This window comes from Gekko japonicus, unplaced genomic scaffold (genome assembly GCF_001447785.1).
Source record: "Gekko japonicus isolate JY-2015 unplaced genomic scaffold, Gekko_japonicus_V1.1 scaffold906, whole genome shotgun sequence".
NCBI classification, from domain to species: Eukaryota; Metazoa; Chordata; class Lepidosauria; order Squamata; family Gekkonidae; genus Gekko; species Gekko japonicus.
This window is the reverse complement of record NW_015166451.1, coordinates 451,583-474,764: the sequence shown is the minus strand read 5'-3', so window position 1 is coordinate 474,764 and position 23,182 is coordinate 451,583. Positions and strand designations below refer to the sequence as shown.

Here is a 23,182-nt window from a genome sequence, read left to right as displayed (position 1 = left end):
AGATAGGGAGGGGCTGTGGCTCAGAGGCAGAGGGTCCACTTGGCAGGCAGAAGGTCCCAGGTTCAATATCTGTCATCTCCAGTTAAAAAGGACCAGGCAGTAGGTGATGGGAAAGACCTCTGCCTCAGACCCTGGCGAGCTACTGCCAGTCTGAGTAGACAATACTGACTTTGAGGGACCGAGGGTCTGATTTAGAGTTGCCATCCCCCCAATGGGGATGGGGGTTCCCCTGATTTCGGGGGCCGTGATCCGCCTGCCAGCCAGCTAGCCAGTGGGGGAGCCCCACCTCCAAAGAGCTCCATGGCGCCCAAAGTGCCCAGCGCAATGACGTCACCTGGACGTGATGTCATCACACTGGGCACGCCATGAGGAGGACGCTCTAGCATTCAGTAAAAAACTCTGGTGACCGTAGAGTTTTTTTGTCGAATGCTAGAGCGTTCCTCCCCCCTGTGCCTAGCACAATGAAATCACTTCCAGGTGAAGATCCCGGAGAGGGGCCAGGAGGCCCACACCGCCAAAAGGTAGGGACCTAGCAACCCTCGTCTGATTCAGTATACGGCATTTTCATGTGTATTCAAAGATGAGACTGCAAATCTGGAAAAGATTCAGAACCGGACAGGCCTTCCTGTGAGCAAAGGCTGAAGAGTCTGGATTTTTCATTTTGCAAAAAAGCCTACTGGGGGCATGAAAATTATACATGGTATGAAGAAAGTAGACTGGAAAAGCTTTTTCTCCCCTTGCTAGATCTCAGAGGCACCCAGTGTAGATTACGGGCAATAGGTTCAGGACAGACAAAATAAAATATTTCTTTACTCAAGCAATAATTAAATTGCTGAATTCACTACCAGCGGAGACAGTCATGGCCAGAAGCTTTGAAAGGGGGTTAGAAAGATTCATGGACGATAAGTCCAAGACTACTAGCCTTGTTGCTTAAAGGGAACCTCCATGCACTAAGGCAGCAAACCTCTGAATACCGGTGCTAGGAGGCAGCATCAGGGAAAGACCTTGGCCTCTATACTCTGTTTGCCCTTCTGGGCAACTGGTTGGCTGCTGTGTGAAACAGTAGGCTGGTCTAGATGGACCACTAGGCTGATCGAGCCAAGCTAGAGTTGCCAACTCTGGTTCGGAAAATCCCTGAATATTCGGAGGCAGTGCCTGTAGAGGGGGAATTTGGGGAGGGGATGTCTGTTGTGTCAGGGTGTCTGTTGTGGGGAGGGGAAGGGAAGGGAGATTGTAAGCTGCTCAGAGACTCCTTCAGGTAGTGAAGGTTGGGGTATAAATCCAGTCTCCGTCTCCTCCTCCTCCTCCTCTTCTTCCCTCTTCTCCTTCTCCTCCTCCTCCTCCCCCCCATAGAGTCCATTCTCCAAAGTTGCCATTTTCTCCAGCGGAACTGATCTCTATGGTCCGGAGATCCATTGTAATTCCAGGAGAACTCCAGGCCCCACCTGGAGGGTGGCAACCTTAATCCTCGTTCTTAACAGACTAAGAATTCGATACTTTCCAGACATTCAGCATTTCCTGATAGTGATAAACAGGGGGATGTGGCTTGTTCGTAAAAATAAACACTGTTCTTGCAATAAACCAGATGGGATCATTCACTCGGACCGTGATGCTTTTGTAGACTTGCAATACTGATTGTTGGGAGAGCAAAAAGTCTTTTTTGGGGCTACTGGGGAAAAGACCTGGGCCTTAAATTGAAACAGTGATGCTCCTAAATATTTTGGTCCTGGAAGCTGAAAACCCACATGGTAGCAAGATATACTCCTAGACCAGATAATCAACACTTTGCCGGCCTTCAGCAGTCTCCCACGGTCTCTTGCGTAACAGCAGAATTGGCTCTGCTCAGATCGAAAACACATTCCGCTTTCCAGGACTCGTAGTTCCCTGCAGATGATTGCATCCTTGCAGTCGCCGCCACTGCTAATTGCTTTGCAGCTGAGAGATACCAAAATGTACTGCTGGGTCCCTATGAATAGAAATCTGACTCTTTCAGAGTTGTAGGAAGGGGTTTGTTTGTCGTGGTTTTGGGTTTTTTTTTTGTATTGTAGCTTCTAGTTTCTGGGCCGCACCACTCTCCAAATATTTGAGCCTCATTCAGACGGAGTGAAACGGCTGTGTTTGAACTCCTTCCCAGTGTATGGCATTTCTATTAAGCAAAGGGCACATCCATGGTGAATAATCAAATTGCTCATCTGACCTGGTGAGGAGACTGAGAGTGCTAGAAGGGTTCTAGTTGGTCAAGGTGGCCAGTCAGTATAGTCGGTGCCAGGGTCACGGCGACCTGCAGCAGCCCCGGTAACTCCAGGAGAGGCTTTGATCTCAAGCAAGTTATATCTTGATACATAGTCCTATGAATACACGCCCCCGTTTTCATAACAAATATTGTGTGCTTACTGATAAATTATTGCTATTAGAGTACATATTTGCAATTCCATCAGGAGTAAGAAGAAAGGGAAGGAAGGTTTGTTTTTGTAATGATTGTTAATACCAGAACTGCTGTTCTTATAATTTTTTTTAAAAAGAAGCTAGGCTATCGCACAGTGGCCTGTATGGCGCTGCTCTTGAAAAGTCGAAGTCTTCGCTGATGCAGAGTACAATGGAATGCTTTCCTGGAGAGAGGGGCCGTTTGGGAAGATAGGATGCCCTCTTGTCTCTCAAGGTGCTGCCTTTTAATTGGAAAGGCTTTAAGCGGCTGAAGCCCCCAAGTATCACAGAAGCCACCCGCTTCTCTGTGCCCCTGCAAGGTCACTGAGATTCACTGTCTAAGGACGCTGTCTTGATAATGAAGAAAACAGTAAGGATCCGGTAGCACCTTAAAGACTAACAAAATTTGTGGCAGGGGGATGAGCTTTTGTGAGTCACTGCTCACTTCTTCAGATACGGCTAGAATGGGAGTCCCATCCGAAGAAGCGAGCAGTGACTCACGAAAGCTCCTACCCTACCACGATTTTTGTTAGTCTTTAAGGTGCTACTGGACTCTTAGGTGGGATCTGCATTTGTCTTTCCCACCAGTGTCCCAGCCTTTTGACTCCGTCTCCAAAAAAGCTGTCTACAGTTGGTGTCGTTTTCACACCTCAACAGTGCTAGTATACTTTTGCATGTCCACATATGTTTATCGTCCTTTCGGGGCAGCTCCACTGTCATTGCACCTCCGCACTGCTTTAAAAGGTTCTTCTCCAAACAACATTCAAACAAGCATAGAGAAAGACGGTGTCACAGCAGCATGAAAACGATTTTAAAATGCAAATGCAGGTTCGGCCTTGCTCTTTTCTACTGCTCCAGACAGATTAACGTGGCTTGATCTATATCCTGGGAATGTTAGTTCCACACAGCAAGCTTTCGAAGAGAACATGGACAGCCTTCCCAGTTTTGGAACTCACACACTCTTCTGACTTGCTGAAGTCTACGCTTGAGCACTTTTTGGAAGTGTTGTGATACCCAGGGGGTCATTTCCTGCAGGAGCGCCCAGGAGCGGAGCTCCAGCAGTAAAGCGCTCAGGGGGCGGGCACATGCAACAAGCCCCACCCCCTGCTGCCAGCAGCCCTCAGTCAGAGCAAGAAGCAGCCAGGTAAGTTGCAGAGCTCCCCCCGGTCCAAAACAGTCCAGTGACACCTTTAAGACCATTCAGGTACAAGCTCTCCCTCCTCTGCGAGGACAGATCTGCACGTTCCCCCCCCCAAAAAGCTAGCAGTCCAAAACAGTCCAGTGGAGCCTGAGTGGTGGGTGTTGCCTTCTGACACACTTCCAGTGATGTCAGGGGGTGTGGCATATGCAAATGAGTTATGATAATGAGTTATGCTAATGAGCTCCTGCACCTCTTTTTCTACGAAATGACCCCTGGTGATACCTACCTGGAATCCTGGGCATGCTTGCCTCAGATTAAGGCCCCTTAAACACAGTTGAACTCACTTCTGAGTCAGCTTATGTAGGAGTGTGTTGTAAGACTGTTATAATATAAAATAAAATCCCATAGCATTATACTAGGAATTCTGTACACAGCTTTGGATTGTGAAGCACTATCTAACAATTTTGAAGAAGAAGAAGAAGAGGAGGAGGAGGAGATTGGATTTATACCCTGCCCTTCACTTGGAGTCTCAGAGCGGCTTACAATCTCCTTTCCCTTCCCCTCCCCACAACAGACACCCTGTGAGGTGGGTGGGGCTGAGAGAACTCTTGACAGAAACTGTTCTTTTCCAAGGACAGCTGTGCCAGAGCTTGTGACTGACCCAAGGTCACATCAGCAGGTGCAAGTGAAGGAGTGGGGAATCAAACCCGGTTCTCCCAGATTAGAGTCCGCACACTTAACCACTACACCAAACTGGCTCTAAATGCTGCTTATTCTTGTTTGTTGCTGGCGGAAAGAAATTGCGTGGTTCCTGAGCAGTGGTTTTAAGTGAAGATTTTTTTTTTCTTGACGGGGCTTTTCATCAGTTTGCAGAAGCCTGGGAAAGGCATCCTTAGCAGTGATTTAGTCCAGCCACCGGTGAAACAGTGAAGTGGGATTATGGAAAGAAAGAACACACATCTTCCCTCCTCCCTTCACTTCCTAAGCTTGAAATGCCTCAGATCTCTTTTTTTGGATCAGGTGAAGGCACCTCATTCATTCTGCTCTCCTACTGTAAGCCAGCACTTTCCACTCAACGTTGCTGTAAGAACCAAGAGGATGTCCTGAAGTTTCCCTTTCCCTTTTCGATTTGGCTTTTGGAAAGTATCCTTAAGACGTTCCAGAAGTCTTTTAGGAAGCCCGTGTTCATAGATCTGATCACATTTGCCCGTACGACTTCCCCTCATTAGATGCGTGCTTTTCTTCCTCCAGCGCTTCAAATGTCAGCCGTGAATAGTAACAAAGCGTTAATTGTGGAAATGTTGGGGGGGCTTGGGAGCATTGTTCGCAAATGAAGTGCTCTTTTGAATGCTGTGCTGGCTGCCTTGCAAATCAGACAGCAGACACAAAGCTCTCTCGGCATATGCCGGTGGATTAATTCGTCCAAGTGCCGCTTCCTCGTTTCCTGTCATTTTCGAAATGAAGGGGAGTGGAGGAGGGGGGAAGGGAACAGGACACTGGAATTTTAATTGCTTGACCGCAATTTTTAATTTGCCCTGCACAAAGAGACCGTGGATTGTTAATTAGTTGTGATGATTAGAACCTCAGCCTGGTATAGTTTGTGGGATCAACAATGTGAGTTTTAGACTTCATTTTAACTGGGAAACTAGATCAGAAGAAAATCAAGGAAATACCGGACTGTAACTAACGACAAGCTATGAAGAGAGTTTTAGAGGGTAGCCATTGGACTTCAGCAGAAGAGCTTGAATAGAGTTCAGAAGCACTTTAGAGGTCAATGAGATTTTCAGGGTAAGAACAAAAGAGAATGCAGTGTTGGATCAGGCCACTGGCCCGTCCTGTCCAACACTCTGTCACACAGTGGCCAAAAATACCAGGTGCCATCAGGAAGTCCAGCAGAGGGGCCAGGACACTAGAAGCTTTTAAGAGTCAAAACTCCCTTCACCGCATATCTGCTGAAGGGAGCTTTGTCTCTTGACAATTTATACCCCAAAAATGTTTTGGTTTCTAAGGTACTTCTGGCCTCGATTCTAGCTGTACAAACTGTGCATTAAGAATAGATGGTCCCATGTTTAGATGGTCTAAGATTTTAATATTTTTATTGTTTTATATGTATCGGCCTGTCGGCCGTCTCCTGTAAGCCGCCCAGAGCCTGTTTACAGGGTGGGCGGGGTATAAATGTAAATATAATTAAATAAATGTTGGAGATGCACCAAAGACTGAAAAAGCATGAATGTTCCTTGATGTTGTCAAAATGTTTGGGATTTAGAAAATCTCCTCTGTGGTTAAATAAATAAAGTTTAGTGAAGTTCTTGAAAGCCAGGCGAGACACAGCATGTAGCTTCTTGAAGGAAACAATAAGTTAGTGACCAGGAAGTTGTAAGGTAGCCGGCAGTCCATTTGTAATGCAGATTTTGATGTTTTTAAACAGATCGGGACTCCAGAACCAAGCATAGACTTTTACCTCCTTCTTAGCCTTGAATCTTTATGTTTATAAATCTTTTGCGGGCGTATAGAAAATTATCACACCAGAGAGAAAACTGTACACGAGTCTGGGATCATGGTATCCTGATTGGTTAACCACAGATAGGCACCACAATATAATATGATACAATAAGTACAATACTTGCTGGCATCTTATTTTATTGTGTTTATTGAGTGGTTGCTTTGTGCTAGCTACCAGGGCCTTGCAGTGGGGAAGGTTCCATCTACAAGGAGGGATGTAGTGCCTTCTATTATCCAAGATGGTACATTCAACCTTCAAATCAGTCTGTTCCAGAGAGTGTGGCCAGCTTGCTCTGGGATAGCTTTTGGTTTAAGTTTCATTGAAAAGATTTGTTTTCCAACCCACAGGCCTTTCCTGATAATGTCTCCTTACAATTAGCTCACAAAGGCTTCTTGAAACTGTCTGGCCGCTTGTAGTGATGTCACTCCTTGAACAGTATAGTAACTAACGTCTTGGCAGAGAGAAACGGAACAATCTTTATGCTTGTCACAATGCCTGGGAATTGCATTCACATCTGAATGTTCCTGCCTGATGTTTAGATTTTTTTTTGATCCAAATCTCTCATGATGGCTTCCATTCCCCCTCTTTCTCTAATTTTCTGCATTTAAAAAAGCCTAGTGCAAGTTGTTTTATAAGCCATTTAGCTTTGTGAGGCCAGAAGCGTGTCTTTATTTTTTGCAGTTTAAAAAAACAACAGAAAACCTGCCAGCTTTTTTAACCTGTTAGAAGATAAATTCTTGCTTGTTAGAATGGCTGCTTAAATGGCCAACAATTCTGAAACAGTTAATGAGCCCAGTAAAATACTTTTCTGTGTGCATGTACACTGCAAACTGCTTTGAGTTTTATAACAACAACAGTAAAGTAATGAGTAGTAGGCGATCATATTTTATAATCTAGAATTTATAGTCTAGGTTTCTAAATTACAGCAGGCTCAAGCACAGCTCTAAGAGCAGTGGTTTTGTTTCCCTCTCAATAGTAGTACCTCTAGTCTAGGTACTCAAATTAGGTTAGGCATCCCTTGAGCAGCACTTAAGATGGGCCAGTGTTAATAACCTCGATATATAGGGCCTGCATGGATACTGAGGCTTAGAGGTTCAAGGATACCAAAAGGGATATGGCTGAGCTGAGAACTGAAGGAGAAAATTTCAGCTCATGGTTTATGTTCTTAACCATTAGCCTACACTGTCTGACTTAAAATTCTTTTAACTGGAGATCAATGTTCCCTCTAAGCTGTGGAGTCTTATGAGCAAAAACTCTACTTTGTGAGCTACTGGCATTAAAGTTGTGAGTGAGCAATTTGGCTACTGCATAAGTTAGTTTGCTCTGGATCCATCCTTCCTGAGCTAAGACAAAAATGTGTGAGCCGGAGGCTAAAAAACTGTGAGCTAGCTCACACTTACTCAGCTTAGAGGGAACATTGCTGGAGATGCTGGGGATTGAACCTGGGATCTTTTGCATGCCGGAAGAGTTTTGCCGGAGAAGTGGATCAGGAGTGGGGTGGACGGGGTGGAGGAAAGACTGTTCTTACCATAAATCTACAGGAGAGCTGCAGCTTCTAGAAAGTGGTCACTTTTCCTGCTTCCAGTCTGTTCCATATGTATCATTTAAACCTCTCGCTTCTTCGTTTTGCAATATCTTCTCGAAGCAACCATTGAGGGACCATTGACTTGTTAGCTCTTGACTTGTTTAATCTAGACCTGGGGAGATTTTGAAATTGAAGGGGAAAAATTACAGGAGCAAGCTATCAGAACAGGGTAGCCATCTATGGATGACCAAATAAAGAAAAAAGACAAAAAAGACAAAAAAGACAAGAGCTTTGAAAAACAGGACAAAAAGGGGTGGGGAGCACAACATTAGCTTATGGTAATATGTATTCAAAGATACAAATATACACATACTTACTAGAATTTAATTGCTAAAGTTATTTTTCAGACTAAAGTGGAAAATCCAGTCCAAAGCTGGCTAAACATGTAATGAACAGACTGGCATAAAAGACGCTAGATATATTCAACCACCATGTCAATCCGGAGGCTCTCGTCAGCAATCACTTTATAACGATCAAAATAACTTCATGTATCTTAATAATCACAATTACTTCATGGATGTTTATTAATTGTATTTATTGTCACTATAATGTTATTTACAGTTACACTTTGAGAGTTATTTTTCAGCCTTCAGAATTTTATATTTTAATGAACATACCTCCTTATTATTGCTTCTGCAAAACCTAATCCTAGACTCTTCACAGTTTCTTATCGTTTTTAAAAAGGTATCACCAAAGTGTTTTAGTGTATAAATAAATATGGGGGTAACCCTAGTAGTACCCTGACTTGGATGGCCTAGGCGAGCCTGATCGCTTTTGATCTCGGAAGCTAAGTAGGGTCGGCCCTGGTTAGTGGTTGGATGGGAGACCACCAAAGAAGCCTTGGGATGCGATGCAGATTTGACAGCAAAACAAACAAAAAACCTTGCTGTCATCCTAACTAAAAGCTATCCCTCACCTAAACAAGGTTTTGTACATCTACCAAGAGGCAAAATACTAGAAGAGAAAAGAGATTGGATTAATACCCTGCCCTTCACTACCCAAAGAAGTCTCAGAGAGGCTTACTATTCCCTTCCCCTCTCCACAAAAGACACCCTGTGAGGTAGGTGGGGCTGAGAGAGCTCTTTCGGGGACTGCTCATGAGAGCAGCTCTGAAAGAACTTGTCACTGACCCAAGGTCACACTAGCAGCTGCATGTGAAGGAGTGAGGAATCAAACCCGGTTCTCCCAGATTAGAGTCTGGGCTCCTTAACCATAAACTGGCTCTCCATGGAATTGAGGTGCCTCAATGGAATTTCTAGGTGCTGTGGGGCCCGGGCACCTTGGATTTGTCCAGCCCTGATTTCAATAGGAAATCAACTCATGATAGTGCCAGTTCTGCCTAAGGCAAAGCTCCGCTCCTGGAGTGATAGCCTGTAACTCAAGTTACAAAAAGATTCTGAAGCATCCCATCCCTTGCCTGCCCACATGTCAGCCAGCTTTACCGGACAGAAGCAGAACCTGAACATTTCGGAAGACGGTCCTTAAAGAGAAAAGAAAGGACCATGCTCTGAAGAAAAGACCCTCCCCCTATATCATAATCTTATTACAAGACAGTTGACACCTTCCCTGTATAATTGTAGCTGTTTACCATAAAATAATTTGTTTGGTTTCATTTCTAAGTATATGTATACAAGAGGGGGACCCGCGATACTCGCGGGGGGGGAGAAGAGCTCCATCTCCTCCACCCCCCCACCCCCTGCTCGATCTCCCCGAGGTGGCGGCGGCGGCGGTGAGGCCGGTCCTCCCCCCCGCCCGCCCGGCTCTAAGGCGGCGGCGAGGCCAGTCCTTCCCCCCCATTTGCTGGGCTCGGCGGCGGCGAGGCTGGTCCTCCCCCCGCCCGGCTCCAAGGCGGCGGCGGAGAGGCCGGTCCTTTCCCCCCCTTTGCTTGGCTCAGCGGTGTTGCCGTCTCCGAGGGGCGGCGGCAGCGTTCGCAGAGCTTAAACATCCCCCCGAAAATTTTTTTAACTTTTTTAATTTTTGTGCACATGTGGGGAGGGTCTGGGGGGAAAGGCCCAATATAGGGTGAGATGGCGGTGCTATTAAGGGAAGCACTGGGGTGGGACTTGAAGGACAGGTGGAGGTTGCTTGAGGAGCAGCAGCAAGGAAGGTCTTCCAGGCCTATAGGGGGCGGAATGGCAAGTGCAAATCCAGAATGCCTGTACGCAGACCTACTTGAATGTCTTTATTTTGCTTGGTTTTTTATTAGGTATTCTTTCTCTCTGTCTTTTTTTCCTACCAGTAAAATACATGCGAGAAGCCACCCCTTACGTGAAGAAAGGTTCTCCGGTTTCAGAAATTGGGTGGGAGACTCCCCCACCAGAATCCCCCCGGTTGGGAAATGCGTCCAGCGATCCCCTCTCGCAGGTTTCTCTCTCCATCCACAGAGACAAGAAAACGATCCCGCTCAAAATGTGCTACGTTACACGGAACATGGCTGCCTCTGACCTGGAAAACAGGTAAGGCTCATTGTGAGATTGTGTGTGTGTGTCTGAGAGAGAGAGAGAAAGAGAGAGAGAATTTGTCATCTTAATGCCTCTCATATGCTAATTTTCTTAGTTGTATACATTCATATGCAGAGATGGCTGACAAGTAACCCCTGGGCTGCATCTGCCCACGACCTAGGGCTCCCCCCCCCTCCAGTTCCCAGGACTACATTTTCTGGCAGAGGCCTTTTTTTGTATTTTGTTTTTGTATTTTGTGTGTCCCTGTGTGTCCATGCCTGGAAGTAGGGCTGCCAAATGCAGCCGGGGGGCGGGGATTCCCCCACTTCGGAGCCCCGATTTCCGGCGCGCCGGAATCGGGGCCCGGGGAAAACCCCACCCCCGCGTGCGTGTCACCCGGAAGTGATGTCGCACGCTGGAGGCGGGGCCACGCCGTTTGAGGGGAAAACATCACCGCACAGCTCCCGGACCGGCAAGGGGATCCCCCGACAAAAGGTAATTTGGATTTGGCAACCCTACCTGGAAGTCATGGTGACTTCCGGCAACTCCTATGGAGGCTTGATAGCCCGCCTCTGCCGCCCCAGCCCTGGTATTCTTTGGAGTTCTCCCATCCAAATACCTGCCAGGGTCGGCCCTGCTTAGCTTCTGAGATCTGACGAGATCTGACTTGCCTGGGCTATCCAGGTCAGGACGCCTCTGGGTTTTCTTGATAGGAGGAGTACTTGCCACTTTTGTTGGTCTGGGATGAGTGGATTTTTGTCCAGGCAAGTGACTTGGTGGGGAACAGCTGTGGAATGACTTTCCCCTGGGTTTCAAAGTTGCAACGGTTAGTTTTTCAAAGATCTTGCAAGATATTACTATACCAGCAATTGTTTTTTTTTCAATATCTGCTCAAGCTCTGTCAACCAAGCTGAGTGAGGTGGCCGGTGTTCTGCTTGGAAGAGGGTTTTCTTTTTGGCTCTTTGACTTGGTGTTTGTGTAGATTTCGTTTATTTTAGTATTTTGTCCTGTCGTTTTTATTAGCCGTTTAGTCTTTCTTTCCCAAACGTGGCTAACAAAAAACCAAACAAAAAAAATGTATGCAATTTAAAATTTAAAAATGTGCTGGTGGTAGGGGCTGTCCAGTCACCGCTGACTTTTGGTGACCCCGTACGTTTTTCAAGGCAAGAGCCAAACAGAGGTGGATTGCCATTACCTGCCTCTGCGGAGCAACCTTGGACTTCCATCCAAGTCCCAAGTTACTCAAGCGGAGGTTGGACAACCATCTTTTGGGTATGTTGTAGGCAGGGGTCATTTTGTAGAAAAGGAGGTGCAGGAGCTCATTAGCATAACTTATTTGCATATGCCACACCCCCTGACATCACTGAAAGTGTGTCAGAAGGCAACACCCACGGCTCAGGCTCCTCTAGACTGTTTTGGATTGCTAGCTATTGGGGGGGGGGTGCAGATCTGCCCTCACAGGGGAGGGAGAGCTTGTACCTGAAAGGGGGGGGCTCTGCAACTTACCTGGCTGCTTCTTGCTCCTGTGGCCTGACTGAGGGCTGCTGAGAGCAGGGGGCGTGGCTTGTTGCATGTGCCCACCCCCTAAGCTCCTTACTGCCGGAGCTCTGCTCCTGTGCGCTCCCGCAGGAAATGACCCCTGGTTGTAGAGCTACTTTTCGGCTGTGCTCCTGTAGACTGCAGGGGGTTGGACTACATGACCTGCAAGATCCCTTCCAACTCTAACATTCTATGATTCTATGATTCTAAGGGCCGGCCCTGCTTAGCTTCTGAGATCTGATGTGATCGGGCTAGCCTCGGCCATCTAGTCCAGGGTGGTGACCCCGTAGGTGTTCTACGATTGCCTGCCTCTGCATACCAACCTTGTACTTCCTTGGTTTGTCTCCTATCCGAGATACGAACCGGAGCCAACCAGTGTCCCCTCTAAGCTGTGCACGTGGGCGGCCACTCATTAACACAGGAAGCCCCGCTCAGCAGCAGTCCGGAGCCGCGCAGGGTCTTGCACTGTCCATTGCTCATTTTAAGATTACAGCAGTTATATTCTGCTCAGGATGTGAATGAGCAGGGGGGGACTCCATAGGGGGGGGGGGAAATCGGGGGGAACATTGGAGCCAACCTTACTTAGCTTCTGAGAACCTGGCAAGATTGGGCTCGCCTGGGCCACCTAGGTCAGAGGCAAATAAAAAAATCGTCAGAGAACAAAATGCAGTTTAAGTAAAACAAAAACAAGCAAAGTAGCGGAAAAGGTATACAGGACATCCTGGTCTGGCTTTGAAGCCTCCATCAAGGCTACAGACTGTGGGCCAAGAACTCTTTAGCTCTGTCTTGCCGATCAGCTCACGCCCAAGGGCTTAGGCTTCATGGGCACACCCAGGTCTTAAATACCTGCAACGGGAGGAAGACACACGCTCAGCCTGGAAGTTACCAGCCGCCGGCAGCCATCTTTCCACAGACCTCCACCCATCCACAGTGGAAAAGAATGAGTTTAGATGGTTTATCCATTATGCATTGCTTTGCGCTTAGGGAAAAGCAAGTCATAAATGTTTTTTTAAAAGCATCCAGTGACATCCTAGGTCAGAGCCCTAAAGCAGTTTATTGTCCCCATAATCTGGAGAGGTGGTCAGGGGCCACCCTTTGGTAGTAGTCTCGACGTTAGTGTGCTGGTTTTATAAGGCTAATTTATTGTTTTAGCCTGTCAGTTACTGTTTATTTGCTTCTGCTGTGTTAATGTTGTGGGCTCCCCGGGTGCTATTGCAGCAGAAAGTTGAGGCAGGAATTCCTTGAATCAGTGAATGAATCGGTGTGCCCAGGGAAAGGGGTGAGGCAGGCTGCAAGAAGACAGAGAGGTCAGCCTCTCTCCTCCATTTGCACCTGCATTGCTTTTGAAATCTCTTTTCTCTGTGATTCCGGCAGTTCTGTGACCATTTCCGCAGTAGTGCAATTCCCCACAATGACATTTTAAAAACTGCATATTATGTGAAAATTTCTGCAGTATTTCCCCCCACCAGGTGCAGACCCAACGTTTTCTCCTTCTTAACTCTGCGTTTTCAGACCTCGCTAAAATTGGGGATTCCAAAAACACGGGGTAAGAAAGAGAAAACTTCTGGTCTGCCCCTGGTGAGGAAAAATCTACTGTGGAAAGTTTCACATAATGTGCAGTTTTCAAAATGTCAAAGTGGGGAATTTCACTGCTACGGAAATGGTCTTAGTTTAACCTCATGGATTGGCTACCGTTACTCAGCTCCTTAGCAGCTACAGAAAAGTGGTAATATCTCTTTACCATGTCTGTATAGCAGCTGCGGTGGCTCAAGTGGTTAAGACGCTGAACTGCAGGCTGTGGAAGGTCGGTAGTTCAGCAGTTCGAGACCCGGGTGCTGCATGACGGAGTGAGCTCCCGTCTCTAGTTCCAGCTCCTGCCAACCTAGCAGTTCAAAAGCAAGAAATTGCAAGTAGATAAATAGGTACCACTTCATTGGGAAGGTAACAGTGTTCCGTCCACCTTGACGTCTAGTCATGCCGGCCATATGACCACGGAAACGTCTCTGGACAGCGCTGACTCTTCGGCTTGGAAACGGAGAAATCCCTAGAGTCGGATTTGACTGGCTTTTGAGCAAGGGAAACCTTTACCTTTACCTTTTACTCCGTCCATAAGTGGACAAATGGCAAGCTTAATGGGAATAGATGATCACATTGGTTTTTTTTATTACTAAAATGTTTCATGAATTTGCTGATTCTCATGTATGTTTCAGGCACTTGGAGTATGTATGTTCCCATTGCTAGCTTTTAGTATCGATTTCATATTTTCAGAGCATCTGTGGATAATCTGTGGATCAATGGCAATTGCGTCCGCTTAGTATCTGAAAGGTATACAGAAATCATCTCTAATATTATGAGCCCTTAACACTTAAAGGAGAAGATCTGATTATTATGGCTTAAGTAGGGTTACAAGATGTCCTCTTTTTAGAGGACATGTCCTCGGTTTTTGATGTCCGTCCACTTTGGGGCTGTTTTTAAAAAACTGATGAAAATGTCCTCTTTTGGGGCTGGAAGGTTAGGAATATTCCTAGTTAGTAGCAATGATCACAGCTTAAATAGTAGGGGTATTTAAAAATGAGATTCATCACAGTGATCACTTGTATGAGGTAGTCAAGTTGGGAAATATGTTCCCTTTTTTGCTTTTCAAACGATGGTAACTAATGTTCCCTCTAAGCTGTGGAGTCTTGTGAGCAAAAATTCCACTTTATGAGCTACTGGCATTAAAGTTGTGAGCAAGTGATTTGGGTACTGCATAAATTAGTTTGCTCTAAAGCCATCCTTACTGAGCTAAGACAAAAATGTGTGAGCCAGAGGCTAAAAAACTGTGAGCTAGCTCACACGAGCTCAGCTTAGAGGGAACACTGGTGGTTACCCTGGATTTAAGTGAATTAGTTTAAAATAATTCACCATATTACTTTAATTGGGTACAAATCATCATGTAGTCATGCTTAAAATACCCCTTCTGTTCAAGAGCTTTCTATAAATACTTCCAGACACAACCAGTTTGGCACGTTTGGGGCTCAAATTGAAAAACGTGTAAGCAAAGACACCTTCTAAAAATATGTATAGTCTTGTCATAGCAAAGTGGCATTCGGGGTGACTAAGGCCTGCTTCAAACATTGCTGCTTTCTTTCGCAGTTAGTATTGCTACGTAGGAAAAAGTATGCAAACCATGATTCACCCACACAGTTTACCTCCCAGTGCGCACAATGCGGTGTTGTGTGTTGGCTGAGACTTTCCAGCACGTGTACCTGCAGCTAAATACATGCACCTGCTACCCTCACATGTTGATTTACACATACTATTCATGCATTCTTTACCGAAATCCCAAAAGAATGTGTAGCCACTAAAAATGATATCTGGTAGAGAAAGGCCACCCATAGCTAAATGGTGGATAGAGCTGCATTTTTCCAGATTTCCTACTGTCAGGAACTGTTTCCAATGTTGACAGATGAAGACGGGTATCCGTGTTAGTCTGTCTGTAGCAGTAGAAAAGAGCAAGAGTCCAGCAGCACCTTAAAGACTAACCAAATATGTGGCAGGGTAGGAGCTTTTGTGAGTCACTGCTCACCTCTTCAGATACAGCTAACTGTATCTGAAGAAGACTCACAGTGGGCAGCCATGTTGGTCTGAAGCCGCAGAACAAAGCTAGAGCCCGATGGCACCTTTAAGACCCAACAAAGTTTTATTCAAGGTGTGAGCTTTCGTGTGCACGCACACTTCGTCAGACGATGAAATGGAATTACATATCATAGGTAGTATATATAGGAGCGGTTTGCTAAGTTAGCATGCAAAACAGTGAGGACACATTGAGGAATTTCAGACGGACGATATAATCTGGAAGAGGAACGGTTCCCAAACGGTTTCTGGTCTGTCATTTCAGACAGAACCGTTTTAGAACCGGTTCCCTACCGGAATATATTTGTAATTTCAGACACAAACGCCTCTGTCCCGTTTAGGAAACGGGGCTGAAGCGTTTTACCTGTCAACCGCTTCCAAGTAGTCTTCAGTTTCCTCTCCCGGTTCCAATGTGCTTTTTCCTGCCGTTTTTCAGCTGTGTGGGCGATCTCCAGCTTTTTTTGTTTTTTGGAACATTCGCTTTATAGTGTTATAGCGCTATAACGGAACAGCAGTATATCAACACCATTGGAATGCCTGGAGTGTTTTGTTATAGTGTTACAGCGCTATAGCGCTATAAAGTGAACACACACCCCGCAAAAAAAAAGCCGGAGATCCCCCACGCGGGCGAAAAACGGCAGGGAAAAAGTGGGGGAAAGCGGTGCAGTCTGAAATGGCAAACCGCTTCAGATCCAGCTCTTTACCGGATGGGGAAAGCCATGTGTGAAATGGCGGCCCTATACCGGTTTACTCCATGACGGATCAAAAACGGCTTTAAAACGGGTTAAAAAGGGTAATGTGAAATTCCTCATTTTTTTTAACAGATCAAAAGAATGACAAGTTAGTTGCTGGTTATCATCTGTATCTGAACCTAAACAGATGATAACCGGGAACTAACTTGTCATTCTTTTCACCTATCGATTTGAACTAACCAGCTGGTGCTTCAACTGCAGGCGTTTAGTTGCAAGAGAAGGGAGAGTTGAGCAAGTGGGGAAATTCAGGGGGAAACAAGCAGCGCATGAGACTTCAATGGCTCTGTGCCATTTGCTTTGCTAGAGCTAAAAATAGGGAAAGGATATTGACCCTTGTTTATAACATGTGTGGGACCAGCTGCATTATGCCACACTAATGTTCAACATGATTGTTTCTTTCACAGTCAGTTTTTAAAAATGGGGGAACTAATGAAGTCTGGAAAGGGGGGGGGGCGTTAAAAAGAATTTTCCCTCCTCTTTTAGAAACAATGTGCATTTTGTTCCTGCCCAGTGTAGAGGTTGTTAAAGAAATTGACTAGGACTTAAAGAAACTGACTAGAGCCAGTTTGATGTAGTGGTTAGGAGCCTGGACTTTAATCTGGGAGAACCGGGTTTTATTTCCCGCTCCTCCACATGCAGCTGCTGGTGTGACCTTGGGTCAGTCACAGTTCCCTCAGAGCTGTTCTCTCAAGGGCAGTTCTCGAGAGAGAGCAGTCTCAGCCGCACCTACCTCACAGGGTGTCTGTTGTGGGGAAGGGAAGGGATAGGAGATTATAAACTGCTCTGAGACTCCTTTGGGTAGTGAAGGGCAGGGTATAAATCCAATCTCTTCTTCTTCGTTTTCATCACTTTTCTGTTTGAGGGACTTAGGAAGTTGAAACATTTCCAGTTTGTAGGAGAGGAAGTTAAAAACCAGCCATTCTCAGGGCTTTAAAAAACAAAATAAAACAGCTATAGCTCACTTACCCTAATGGTGCATCCTAGTGTGCTGATTTTGTATTTTTTAAAAAATATGTTGTTAGTAACTAGCTAAAGGCCTGTCATGTTTGATAGGCGGGGGGAGCAGGGATGACTTGTTCTGTTTTCTAATTCCACTTTTCAATTAAAAAGTAACCGCCGAAGCAGGACAAAATCTAATATATGTGACAATAAACTATAAAATGTTCCTTAGAGGGGGGATTCTGACCTGAATCTGGACTTAGACAATGAAGCCCTACCGCTTTGTGGTCACTTCTGATAGCTCCACTGGTGGCATTTCTCTCTCTACCATCTTATATACTCTTTCACCAACTTACGCCTTAAGACGAAGGTCTGACACACTGATGTAACACTTAGAGGCCCTTTTCACATTACTTTTCTAAACTGGATGTTATTCGTTGTTGGCCTGATTTCGAGTAAAGGAATACAGGGACAGAGGTTTCATACAGCGAATTTGCTTGCATTAATGAGTCATCTCTGAAGTGCTATGGTCATTTCAAACAGTGCTGCTTTCCCCCCCCCCTTTTTGCCATGCAATCTTCCTCAGACTTTTAAAAACATTCTAAAGTGAGTGCTATAGCGCTAAACCACTATAGCACTGAAGTGCTATAGCGGCACCATTAGGATGCGTTGACTTAACGGAGTCAATGAAGTCAGTGCATCTCTGAAGTGCTATACTGATTCAGCGCTCTAGCACTCACCTTAGAACATTAAGAAAAGTCCGAGGGAGATCGCATGGGCGGTGGGAAAAGCAGCATTGTGGGAAGCACTATGGACATTTTAAACAGCACACTGCAATGAAGAGAGCCGAAAATGGAACAAAGCAGTTTCCCTCTAAAGCGGCTCAACCACACTTTGCTAACCCGATGAAAGTGGGTTTGTATGAACAGGAAAATAAATTCCACTAGCAGCCGGTTGCTAGAATGGGTCTGTCTGAAATGACAGAAAAAATCCATTAGCAACCAGTTTCTAAAACAGAATGCAGAGGCAGTTTGAAAAGGGTCAGCGATCTGGGGAACCCAGGTTCATATCTCTGATATGCCATGGAAACTCGCTGGGTGACCTTGGGCCAGCCACGCCCCCTCAGCCTAACCTACTTTAGGGTGTTGTTGTGAGGATAAAATGGAGGAGGAGAAATTGATGTTGTAAGCTGCTTTGGGTCCATATATGGGGAAGAAAAGCAGAGTATTAAAATATCTAAATCAGTGAATAAAACCTCCAGCCCCCATGCTCTGCCTCCTCCTTCCAAAATAAGGGCTTCAGAAGTAGATGGGATGGAGAGCCAGTTTGGTGTAGTGGTTAGGTGCATGGACTCTAATCTGGGAGAACCGGGTTTGATTCCCCACTCCTCCACTTGCACCTGCTGATGTGACCTTGGGTCAGTCACAAGCTCTGGCACAGCTGTCCTTGAAAAAGAGCAGTTTCTGTCAAGAGCTCTCTCAGCCCCACCCACCTCACAGGGTGTCTGTTGTGGGGAGGGGAAGGGAAAGGAGTTTGTAAGCCGCTCTGAGACTCCAAGTGAAGGGCAGGGTATAAATCCAATCTCCTCCTCCTCCTCTTCCTCTTCCTCCTCCTCTTCTTCTTCTTCTTGATGGGTGGAGGGGCGTGTTGCCACTACATAACTGAGGACTTTCCTGTGGGTGGAGCGTGGGATAGCCCAGGGCTGATTTTGCAAAAATCTGTTCACTCTAATTGATCGTGCCCCCAGGAACTGCAAGGAGGTAAGTAAATCCACCCCCCACCTCCAAGCCTGAAGCTGGGAGAGAAGGCAGTGCTCTGACTTAGACACAGCTAATACTGTTATGCTGTTAGCAGGAAGTAAGTACTTTGAACCTCCCACACATTAAGATGGTTTATCAATTCTGGTTGCTTCTATTTCCTGTGGAAAATGTAACTTCTCAGTTTACTGATGGTCAACACCAGGTGACATGTTAAAAACCCCTGCTCCATTCTGTACTGATTTCCCCCCTTTTCTTTTTTGCCTGTCAGACAGTACAAGATCTTCACCAAAGTCATAACAATCCTAGACACCTGTAGCTTATGAAGCTCCTCCAGAACATAGTAGTTGCAGTTACCTGATGTTACAAATTAAGGCATCGAGAGTGCTATTTTTTAACAGAGATAGCTTTGTTTATTGGTGAAATGACTTCTTTTCTGGTGTCTCAGGTGTAATCTTTCTTGGACCAGGAAGCGTTCCGTTATGATGTCGGTCCCTTTACTCTTACTCTGAAGCACTGTCAGTTGCTACAACAGAAGGAAATAACAAAGAATTGTGTGGATGCCGTGTTCCCTCTAAGCTGAGTTAGTGTGAGCTAGCTCACAGTTTTTTAGCCTCTGGCTCACACATTTTTGTCTTAGCTCAGGAAGGGATGGCTCCAGAGCAAACTAATTCATGCAGCAGCCAAAGCTCCTGCTCACAACTTTAATGCCAGTAGCTCACAAAGTAGAACTTTTGCTCACAGGGCTCCATAGCTTAGATGGCAGGAACGTTGGTGTGGAACTGTCTTTTTCCACAGACAGACAAAATCCTCCACGGTTGTTCTCAAAAGGCCTGGTGGATGAGCTTTGGGAGTCCTGTGAACCAACCTTGGGGGCTGCTGGTCAGCAGCTGGTGTCTGAATTATAAACATGTCCTCCACAGCCCATAATTCTCTGTGCCTGGGAAGTCAGGTGACACCAGAAGCCAATCTGAGGCCAGTTGCTGATATAAATCTACGAAAGCTGTAACCTCCCTTCAGTCTAGGCGGCTTATTGCTGAAACGTGCTGACTGATCCTCTCTCTGTGCTACCAGTCACCTTGGTCTTACTCCTTCAGTCCACCTCTCTGGCTGTTGCCCCAAGGTACCTGGTCTGCCTGCTATTGGTCTTGCCACTGGTCTCTGGTCATGACATTCGAAGCGGGAAAGGAATGTTTGCCCAGCTGAAGCTCCCTCTGCCTTAGAACAAACAAACAAACCAAAACCTTAATTCGACTTCACCTTGCAGATTGTGGCTTGGTTATTTGATCTGAGTCCAGTAGTACTTTATATATATAAAAAAACTTTTATTATCAGGATATAATAACATGTCCAACATACAACCTTTCTTCATTCATTTTATACCCTTTCCCCCTCTACCCTCCCTCCCCTTCTTCTGGCTTCCCGCAGTGCTCCCACCCCCTTCATATCTTCCCTCTTTTTATATTTTACTTCCTCTAAAACTAGCCCAAACTTAACAGGTAACATTTTCTTTAACCATTATCTTCATATATGTTCATATATTCAACTATTATATATATTCAACTATCTCAGAGTTCTTCTGTTCTTAATAATTGTCCAAACAAAATAGGTTGTTCTTCACATCCCAGTATTTCTCCAGATATTCTTTGAAGTCCATCCAGTCTGCAAAGAACTCTTCTGCCTCTTTATTATTAAGTTTCCTTGTCAATTTATTCATTTCTACCATAAAAAGCAATTTCTTTATCCATTCCCAAATCTCCGGTATTTGCTCTTGCTTCCAACACTGAGCAGTCCAGTAGTACTTTAGAGACTGACAAGATTTTCGGGGGATAAGCTTTTGAGAGTCAACGCTTCCTTTGTCAGATACTTTATTTATCTGAGTGCCTTCAGACCTTACACTAGCAATGGGGAAAGGGAATAAGCAAGTATTAGGGAGACACACACGGTCCTGCTTTGGACATTACATAGGAAGGAACCCGTCTCATGCTGTCCAAAATACTAAGAGTCAAAATAAATGGTCAGCTACATATGAAAATATGAGTCGTGTTCTTAGCCCAGAATATTTTTGTCTTGTATCAACATCCCTAAACGAACCATAAGAACATCAGAAGAGCCCTGCTGGATCAGGCTAGTGTTCCGTCTAGTCTAGCAGCCTCTCTCACACAGTGGCCAACCAGTCCCTCTGGAGGGCTAACAACTGGGCATAGAGGCTGAGGCCTTCATAAGAACATCAGAAGAGCCCTGCTGGATCAGGCTAGTGTTCCGTCTAGTCTAGCAGCCTCTCTCACACAGTGGCCAACCAGTCCCTCTGGAGGGCCAACAACAGGGCATAGAGGCTGAGGCCTTCATAAGAACATCAGAAGAGCGCTGCTGGATCAGACCAATGGTTCTTCTAGTCCAGCATCCTGTCTCACACAGTGGCCAACCAGTCCCTCTAGAGGTCCAACAACAGGGCATAGAGGCTGAGGCCTTCCCCTGATGTTGCCTCTTGGCTCTGGATTCAGAGGCTTAGTGCCTCCGAATGTGGAGGCTCCCCTCAGTCACCATGGCTAGTAGCCATTGATAGACTTATCCTCTATGAACCTATTTAATCCCCTTTTAAGCCGTTTTTTTCCTGTGGCCATCACTACATTCTCTGGCAGCGAATTCCACATTTTAATCACTGTCTGTTCCTATGTGGAGAGCCCTGCTGTTTTAGAAAGCAGTGCCTACAAAGTGTCCTCTTTCTAGTGATGTAACTTTCCTGTGTCCATAAAAGCTGTGATGTAACTTTCCTGTATCCATAAAAGCAGAACCAACTGGCTACGATAAAGGTCATGTACATAAGAATATGTCTGGGAATTGTCTTTGACACAACTGTGAAGTATATGCCCATATACGGATACAATCATGGTACAGCCATGTTATTGGAATTATGGCTTAATTTGCAGATGGCTGCAAAATGAAGAAGGAGTAAGGTAGGAGAATGCTGAGGTGGAAGAATAGATCGTACCATTTCAGACCGTGGGTGAAGGGTAATGGAGGGTCACATTTCAGAATACTCCCGTACGTTAACTAGGAAATCCTCACAGCAAAGAGGAGGTAGAAACTTTCCCCTTGCTGATACATTTTTGTTTGTGTGACTTCTTTTTACATGCAAAGGGACATTCAGATAAAAATATTAGAGCCCTGCCAGATCAGACCAGTGGTCCATCTAGTCCAGCAATTGCCCAACCAGGATGACCAAGAAGCAGGCCTTCCCGTGATATTGCCCCATGCCATTGGTATTCTGAGGTTTACTGCCTCTGAATGTGGAGGTCCCCTTTATTCACTAGAAATAAGAACAAAGATCTGGGTAAGATCTGGAATCCGCCACCTGCCCTCTAAAAGTGGTGCATTCCATTCCACCACTTCACCCTTTTATTATTCCACTCTAATTTGTATTACTACTACTACTACTACTACTACTACTACTACTACTACTACTACTACTACTACTACTACTACTACTACTACTACTACTACTACTACTACTACTACTACTACTACTACTACTACTACTACTACTACTACTACTACTACTACTACTACTACTACTACTACTACTACTACTACTACTACTACTACTACTACTACTACTACTACTACTACTACTACTACTACTACTACTACTACTACTACTACTACTACTACTACTACTACTACTACTACTACTACTACTACTACTACTACTACTACTACTACTACTACTACTACTACTACTACTACTACTACTACTACTACTACTACTACTACTACTACTACTACTACTACTACTACTACTACTACTACTACTACTACTACTACTACTACTACTACTACTACTACTACTACTACTACTACTACTACTACTACTACTACTACTACTACTACTACTACTACTACTACTACTACTACTACTACTACTACTACTACTACTACTACTACTACTACTACTACTACTACAACAACAACAACATTTGTATGGCATTGTGTGTTTTATAGCCAGGAGATCCTAAGATTGTCTGGCAGCCTGAAGTTTTCTTTTAGCATCATGCACCACTTTTAGTGTCATGCACCACTAGATGGTGAGCTAGACTTATTTTTTGGGCTGAGAGAGCTCTGACAGAGCTGTGACTGACCCAGGGTCACCCATCTGGCTTCATGTGGAGGAGTGCAGAAACAAACCCAGTTCTCCAGATTAGAGTCCACCGCTCTTAACCACTACACCACGCTGGCTCTCTGTTCCACTATGTGTAAACCAGACCTATTTATTTTAGAACTAGGAAAAGGGCCCGTTGTGGAAATAAATACAACGACCTCTAGAAAAAGGCTCTGGGCGGGTGCCCCGGCCTTGGACACTCAGTGTCAATTTGCTGTGGCGACCTCAGCAGGGTATAATGACACTGAGTCCACCATTTTCTCCAGAGGAACTGATCTCTGTTACCTAAAGAACAGTTGTAATTTTGAGTGGTCTCCAGCCCTCACC

General features: G+C 45.4%; 1 protein-coding gene across 1 annotated transcript in view; it reads left to right on the top strand.

Moving 5' to 3' along the window:
* Positions 1-23,182, top strand: part of SNTB1 (syntrophin beta 1) — a 160,412-nt gene that overhangs the window by 84,527 nt on the left and 52,703 nt on the right. The window contains exon 2 of the mRNA XM_015412026.1: positions 9,893-10,109. Within this exon, the coding sequence (XP_015267512.1) occupies positions 9,893-10,109 (217 nt within the window). The remainder of the gene's footprint in view (positions 1-9,892; positions 10,110-23,182) is intronic.